Source organism: Halichondria panicea, chromosome 3, assembly GCF_963675165.1.
Source record: "Halichondria panicea chromosome 3, odHalPani1.1, whole genome shotgun sequence".
Classification (NCBI taxonomy): domain Eukaryota; kingdom Metazoa; phylum Porifera; class Demospongiae; order Suberitida; family Halichondriidae; genus Halichondria; species Halichondria panicea.
The window spans coordinates 7,912,965-7,920,979 of NC_087379.1; the positions used below are offsets into that span (position 1 = coordinate 7,912,965).

Below are 8,015 nucleotides of genomic sequence, written 5' to 3' on the forward strand. Positions count from 1 at the left end.
TCATAACCGCGGCTATTCGGTCTATAATGTACGGCTCTATACTATACTGCCCCGCTGAGGTGGCATACTTACCTTTACGCAATCGATGTATTAATTCCTTGGGGGTAGGACATTCGTCCGATGGGCTATGACTGTTGGCTAGGCCACCTCTTTACCCCCAAGTACTTAATTAGGGGAGCATCATAATTATTAGAAACGCTTCATCATTATCTAATTAGCGAGGTTGCACCCCTCTAATTAATTAGAGGGGCTTCCTATCCATATTAACGGCCTTCAGTCATGGTCCGGCTCACCCTCCAAGGAGCGTTGCGGTAATGGGTAGCTGTACTCATCGCTTGCAGCAGTACCTAGAATGACGTATATCTTCGTAGTGGTATTGGTATCTAATTGGGTGCATGGCTTGCATATTTATTACTTGACGTACAGTAGATTAATTGCTGACATTGCTGTGATCCTAGTCCATCCATATACACTACTCAAACTCAGCATGTCTCTATAGGCTAGCTCCTTTACTTGCTGCTTAGGAAACAGGAAAATATTTTATTGGTTTTGGTTCTATACACCTGTAGATCTTTATTATTCGACAGCCGAGGGTTAGCACTGAAGTGCTCTAGTTTTGCATGTATGCACAATTATACATGCAAAACTGGACATTGCCTTAAAATCACCTCTATGCTGAATAACTGTGGACAAGACTTCCATGGATTGAATTGGGTGGGACTATTAATTTGGTTTATGCATAAATTTTAATCTGCCGTTGTTCAACTACGAGCTAGCTTGCTGAAATGTTAGAGTTAGTGCTATGTTCTTTTGTGGGTGGATGACGTTAGAAGCAACCACTCTATTAAATTAATAATGCCAATTAATCCCCTTCCTTTACTTTATTTATGGTCTATCGCACAGATGTGTTCTCAAAAGTTACTGTATATGCTCTCACTCTTGTAGGGTGTCTGATTTGCTAAATTTTCTGTAACGTACATACGTATATATACATGCAGTTGTAGGTGTACTGTCATCATTGTTAAGTATACATGTACTGACAATCACATGCATGACTGTACATTTCCTTAGTGCTTTAAACTGATGTCCCAGTCGGTTTTAATTTTTATGTACTGTACGAGGTTGTTGTGCTTGTGTTCTCACTCTAAGATGTGGTTGGAAATGTAGAGCAGTGAATGTCTGTATTGTTCAATGTACATTCATATTGTGTTGTCACTATCTCCACTCTTGCAGGATGGGGACACTCCACTCATGTGGGCAGCCTACTGGGGACGGGAAGATGCTGTGAAGGAGCTTCTCTCAGCAGGGGCTTCCCCTCTCTGTACTAATAATGTGAGCACATGTACTTTATAGAGTACATAATTATAGTTGCGTAGTTATACTTAACAAACAGCTTTACATGTACTGTGCACCTATATACCTCTTACAGTAGTTAATGACTGAACAGAGCTGTCATTTGTACCTTAACAGATAACTCTTAATGTGCTATTACCATTGCCAGTATCGCTGTGTCAGCAAAGTACATGTCATACGCATTAGACTACTTTTACCTCTTACAATGTATGTCTCATCCCTTCATATGATCATCATCACAGAATGGAGAGACTGCTCTGATGAGAGCCAAGAAATCACCTTACTCTAGCCCTTTAGCAGGAAAGCTGTTGGAGGAAGCTACTGAATCACATGTGAGTCCATACCTCAATAATGCACACACTGATCACAGAGGAGGTACAATTAGCCTCCTCTGCATTGATCATAAGTGTTTTAGTTTTAATATTTTTGTTGTTCTTGAATTACAAATACTGTAACATACACAAAAACGATGTGTTTTCCTTTCACCATAAATTATAAGATATAGTTTCACTAATCAGCTCCTACGTTTCTATTTAATTAGTGGACTAAACCCCTGCATGTATGGAGTGCAAACTACAGTTTCTAATTTAACACACCCAAACAAGCATGACTTACCATTACATGTGCCCCCCCCTAACCCTAACCCCCCTCCCCAAACACACACACACACACACACACACACACACACACACACACACACACACTACTATCTATTTAATGCCTTGTGCTAATTTCTAAGAACCAAAATTAGAGGTTAATGATTGTTTTGTGCTTGCCTATAGAAAAACCACATAGACCCATCCCCATTATATAATCAGATACTACCACCACAAAACCTGGCCCAGACAATACAGGCCTGTTCCTAGGCCTTATAAATTAAGCCTCCCTCAAGGTCAGATTTAGTTGACACAAGCCATGCACAAGCTAAGTTGAAGTATTACAGCAGCCAATATCAAGTCTAAGATAAGTTCTATACTTTATGTCAGCATTACCTCAAATGTGAATATAGCTTACAATCAGCATGGCCCCAAGTGAATAGCTTACAATCATTATTTAGTTCTGAATGCAATTGCAACAGATGAATGGGGAGGGTTGGTGCACCGTTAAAGACTCTTTAACCCATCATTCTCGGCTCTCAAGGCCGAGCATCTGTTTGCTTTTTCTATACCTGTATGGTTTTGTGCTGTCTAATTTTTTTTTGTTTTTTTTTTGTTTGTTTCTGGTAAATCCTTGTCGTAAATAGACTTAATTAGCATCAGATGTTAAAAGTAAATTAAGTGAGCATCCCGTTTGAGCTAGTAATATGAGCAGTGGACACAATTCCACCCAAAAGTTATTATTTATTATTTTCTTATAATTTTATTTTGAAGCCTCAAACACACACACACACACACACACACGCACACTCAGTCATGCTCGCAGCATGTTCCAGTCCTCCCTAAGAACTGGACCGTTGCCACTGACACAGAAATGTGAGTGACCATTGCACAGTTGAGTCACTAGCTTTATGAATGTGAGTCAACTTTAGGAAGAAGCCAGTCTACCAGAACAAGGCAGCAGGGGAAACCCTCTCCACGCCACCTGGATGTAAGTGTGTGCTTGTGCTGTATCCAGCACATGGTTCTGTGTGTTTTACCTCCTGTGTAGATCCCCTGCACCAAACCTCCGCACACCCTGATGTCACTTTTTATGGTGAACCTCAAGAGAAGGAGTTCACCTCCAGTGGTGGCCACGCTGACTTTGATAATGGAGTTGAAGTGACTGTTCCAGCTAATGCTGTCCCAGCAGGCACCTCTGTGGGCATTAAAGTCCAACCCAGCCTTGCCCCTAGGGATGTGTTTATGATGCCTGAGGGCATTCAATCTGCCAGTCCGTCCTACTTGATCTCTGGTGAAGGTCTAACCGGAGAGGTGACCCTGAGCATGGAGCATCATGTACGAGTGTCCACCCAACAAGAAGCTGATGACCTCCTCTTTCTCCAAGCTGACTCGTCTCCCAAGAGATCTGGTTCTCATAGTGTCTATGAGTACCAGGTATCAGAGGGAAGGTCAAAGTTCACTCCTGGAGGGAACACTGGGAGACTGACGCTGGGCACACGACTGAAGAACTTCTTTAAAATTGGTCAGAGAAGAAAAAAAGGTGAGTATTTGGAAGTGTGAATGACTTCTATTTCAACAACAACATGTACAGGCAAAGCTGACAGTAACCTCTACACTGTCAGAGTCTACCGGTCTCCTCCACACACAACTGGGGACAGAATGGCTCTTGTCATTGTCAGCTACTTTAACCGTTTGTTTCTCGATGTACGTACATTGCAGAGTAAAATTTTGTGATTCGTTGAGCACAATACGTAAATAACTGTTTCCCCATCACAGTTCTTGCAGAGGTTTGAGGTTGTCGTCATTCCCCGAGAGTATCCACACTTGTCAAGTAGCCCTGCTGATAAGACAATCAAACAACCTCTTTGCTTTGTCCAAGTTGATGCAGTACTGGAGCTAGTCTGTGACCCAGCCTGGAGGAGTGTGCCTGACCAGAGAATGGTGAGTGTTTTTTAATATAGTCAGAAGCAAAAACCCTTTTTATTTGTATCGTAAGTGAACTTTCAAATCACTTCACAAATTTCTTGTTAAAAAGAGATCCCTTATTAATTTTTCCCCCATATTTTCAGATTTCCCAAAAAGAAGTGGATCTGCCAGTGATTGGTCAGTTCTTGCCAGAGGAGCTTCAGTGCTACCCACCCAGGATAGTGTGTCGGTTCTTCCCTGAGCAAGGAGCTGTCTCCTGCACCACATGCACTCTCTCATTGCTTGGTTTTGACCAGCCAGTCAGTGTGGACATGGCACTGCTCACTCCTCAGAGATCAGTGGACACTAAACAACTCAAGGTGTCTCACTCAACCAATATCAATGTTAGATAACGTGTAGAGGGAAATTTTCGTGTTGTGCAAATTTTCAGGGCAAAAAAGTATAACACGAAAATTGAAACCGGGATAAACTCCCACACACTGGTAATTTCACATGCAAAACTATTGGTGGGTGTGGTTTCCTGGCATTGAACCGCGAATATTAAGAACCCACGAAAATTGTTGCTGAGGGCTCTGAAGCCAAATAGCAAAAATCTTGCACCCGCGAAAATTTCCTGCTATACCCAATGTTCTGTATTATACCTGTATATGTGTATATATTATGGCTCTGTACAGTATGTTGCATACTTGATACCCAAGACCTACGTCCGTTACTGTGCTTACGTGTGTGTACAATCTACAATGCATGCATGTGATTGTAGGAAGCCACTGAAGTACTGAGGCTCTGTACATTAGTATTCTAGTACACGTGCATAATTGAAGCGTGGAATATGTATTATATTGTATTGCTCTCACAGGACCATGATACAGTCAGAGAAGAGGTGTCTTCTAAATTAGGTATGTCAGTAGGAAGAAGGCTATAACTATAATATTGTGTGTGGAAGTGTTCTACAGTAGCGGTCAATACAGTGACGCTACTGTACCAAACACAGTTCTTGTCTCACTATAATCTGAACTAGCTTACGTCAGCTGGTAACTGACCAGACTCAGTCTGCAGAAGCATTATTATTTGTTAAATAGGCATAATTATTCTATACTGCAGATAATTCACCTGCCCCATATCTTACCATCATTATGTCTCCAATATTGAGTATGGAAGCTTAACTGCATTGGTGTTATGGTAATTGTTCACGCCACTAATCAATGTATAATTATAGGACCATCCGCTAAACGAGTCACTCTTCAAGAACTAGTAGAGCAATACAATCTGACTGACGAGCAACTCAACAGTGAAATAGAGGTTCCTGATACTCCCGAATTGGCCTTATGTTTTGATGATGTGGAACTTTATTCGAGTGCAATGGGGCTAGCTATTGCTGAACAAGCCGATGTGAACCAATCACGTGGAACTCAAGCAGCCATGATGAAGTGCTTGCAAATCTGGAAACAACATAATCCTTCACAAGCAACTTACAGAGCTCTACTGGATATCGCACTGAGATTGGGGAAAGGAGACACAGCTCATCAAATCTGTCAGCAATTGACCCAACGTAAGTACATGTACACATGTTACTACATGTCAGGTGATAACCACCCTCCGCCTAAGCCCTCTACTAAGTAGCTATTCAAAATTTGACTCAAGATTGAAATCACAACAGAGAAGATATTTGCCACAATCCCTATTGTGTGTGTATACCATCATGCGTGCTTGTACACCTCCCTCCTAGACTATACCATCCTGCCGTGCTTGTACACCTCCCTCCTAGACTATACCATCCTGCCGTGCTTGTACACCTCCCTCCTAGACTGCACTGTTGAGTACTAGTGTATGAGAACCTCACCAAACTGATATACTGATTGTCTCCATATTGTACAGGAGGTGTGAGCGGTGTGGTCACTGGCTCGGACTGTATACAGGTATCCTGCATGTACTGCTTGTATACAGTTTAGCTGTAAATGGATAATAATGAGTTTGCAACTGAAGTTGATGCAATTAAGTATTTACATTTTGCTGTATACATGCACTGAAACGCAGTGATTCTCACAGTCTAATTGTACCTGCTTCCTCAGGTTGAGGCTAGCGTTGCACGGAATGTTCCGACTGTAGCCTGGACTGTGGTGGACATTAATGTTTGTTTATTTTTGTACATACTTACATTGTAATTATAGCTGTAAGTTAGCACAATTAACCGTGTATATACACTGCTAAATGTTGCTAGGCTGACCTACATTGTATGCATGTCCATGTTACAGTACTGTATGTTTGCAATCTCATTTCTTTTTGCTTAATTATCTTCTGTAGGAAGCCACTGAAGTACTGAGGAGAACAGTTGGTGAGATGACCACCTCACAGCTTGGCTCTACTGTGGAGACTGTACTGTCACTAATGGAGAAAATGACAATTGCACTTCAGTGAGACATCTACTATTTTAATGGTAGCACTGTATTCACAATATCTCCCACCTCAGGTCATCTTCTCTGAGTGAGCTGACAGGCCACACTGACTCCATACGGACAAATGTTAGGTCCATTCGTCGACTAGCCAGGAAGATTGTCAAGGAGTGCAACATTGGAGCCAGTCTCTCTAAGATGGAGACTTTATCTCATAAGCTTGGACGGTTGACCGAGGACAAACTCGGAGACTGTCAAGGTGAGAATACATTGTACCAGGGTTTGGGGCAGGGGGAGAAAACTTCCCCCAAAAAACGAAATAATGGCATCATCAATTTATTCACAAAAACCAGTTATAAGTAGACTCTACTGTATTAAACACTGTGATATGTACACTATTATCTCTGCCCTACTATAATGTATATAATGGACTCAGGGTTTCATCTAGTGGGGGGGGGAGAGGGGGTCAGGGGTTAACAATCCCACTAAAATGCTCAGCTTCCTCCTTGTAGAATAATGACATCATCACATTGGTAATGTAGGTACATGTAACAACAGTCATAAGGTAGAATCTACGTACTGTCTATGATGTGCAATATGCCACTATACACTGTGATACATTAGCATGTAATAGGGGTGTGGTCAACAGCGTGGCCAAACATTATGCCACCCCCCCTCAACTTTTGAACCTAGATAAAACCCGGATGGTGAGTGTAGGCCCCAACAATTCAACAATTGTGCAGTGCGCTCTACCGCACATCCTCACACAAATGTTCATCCTAGATGAAACTCAGTACATGTGTATGTTGTATATCTGTAATATTAACTGTCAGGAGCTTATTTACTCTGGAGCTCTTTGTTGAACTGCATGCAATCCACGTACACCATTTCCTTTGCTGACCCTCACCCTATCCACACTACAGGCCTGGCAGAGAGTGTTCAAACATTGCCAAGAACAATTGATGGTAAACTTACATAGTACATGTGTTAGCGTATTATTTGTTTGTGATGACCTGTATTTTTATCAGTTTGAATGCACGTATAATTATTTGTTTGGATGATGTAATCGGACTATGAATTGTGAGTCACATTGTTGTGGTGGTCATGTACTGTCATGCTCCCTCATGATTGTTATGCCTTGATGCGTATGGTCCATGCAGGGGCACACAGTCATCTGTTTGTGTGTGCATGTGTGTGTGTGTATTCCAGCTGTAACTGTTCCTTCTATTAGCAGTATACAAGCATCATATCACCTTCTAGGTAAAGGTTGTTGAATAACATTGTGTAACTAGCAATAATAGAACTGGCGATCTTTACCAAATCACCAAACCAGCAAAGAAGAGAAGAGACCCTGCATACTGGTGCAACTTACAGAGCTTTTGTGAAACTACTCCTAAGAATGAGGAAATATGACATTGCTAGTAAAGTGTTCAAACAATGCCAAGAGAATGGTAAACTTACATAGTACATGTGTAGCGTAACCTGTGGCAGAGGAGTAACCCAGCTGCTGCAACTTATAGAACTCTAGTGAAACTACTCCTAACATTAAGGAAATATGAGATTGCAAGTAAAGTGTATAAACATTGCCTAGATAATAGTAAACTGACATAGCACATGTGTAGCGTATTATTTGTTTTGTGATTAGCCTGTATTTTTATCAGGTTAGTAGAGTTTTATACCGGTAGTGTGTTTTGTATTGCCCGTATATATTGGGTTCGTGTGACACGGCAGGTCTTGTCAATTGTGT

The 8,015-nt window shown here is 41.6% G+C and overlaps 1 protein-coding gene across 6 annotated transcripts in view; it reads left to right on the plus strand.

The window, feature by feature from the left end:
- Window positions 1–7,998, plus strand: part of LOC135334127 (ankyrin repeat and KH domain-containing protein mask-like) — a 45,960-nt gene extending 37,962 nt beyond the window's left edge. For 3 of the 6 annotated variants that reach the window (XM_064529190.1, XM_064529188.1, XM_064529191.1), the window contains 15 exons: window positions 1,234–1,332; window positions 1,596–1,685; window positions 2,764–2,825; window positions 2,882–2,940; window positions 3,001–3,492; window positions 3,544–3,656; window positions 3,729–3,893; window positions 4,022–4,237; window positions 4,735–4,774; window positions 5,095–5,427; window positions 5,754–5,794; window positions 5,948–6,007; window positions 6,180–6,289; window positions 6,346–6,527; window positions 7,192–7,998. In XM_064529190.1, coding sequence (XP_064385260.1) covers window positions 1,234–1,332; window positions 1,596–1,685; window positions 2,764–2,825; window positions 2,882–2,940; window positions 3,001–3,492; window positions 3,544–3,656; window positions 3,729–3,893; window positions 4,022–4,237; window positions 4,735–4,774; window positions 5,095–5,427; window positions 5,754–5,794; window positions 5,948–6,007; window positions 6,180–6,289; window positions 6,346–6,527; window positions 7,192–7,247 — 2,118 coding nt within the window. In that variant the 3' untranslated portion in view covers window positions 7,248–7,998. The other 3 variants (XM_064529194.1, XM_064529192.1, XM_064529193.1) reach the window with 3 other exon arrangements.
- Window positions 7,999–8,015: the final 17 nt, after the last annotated feature.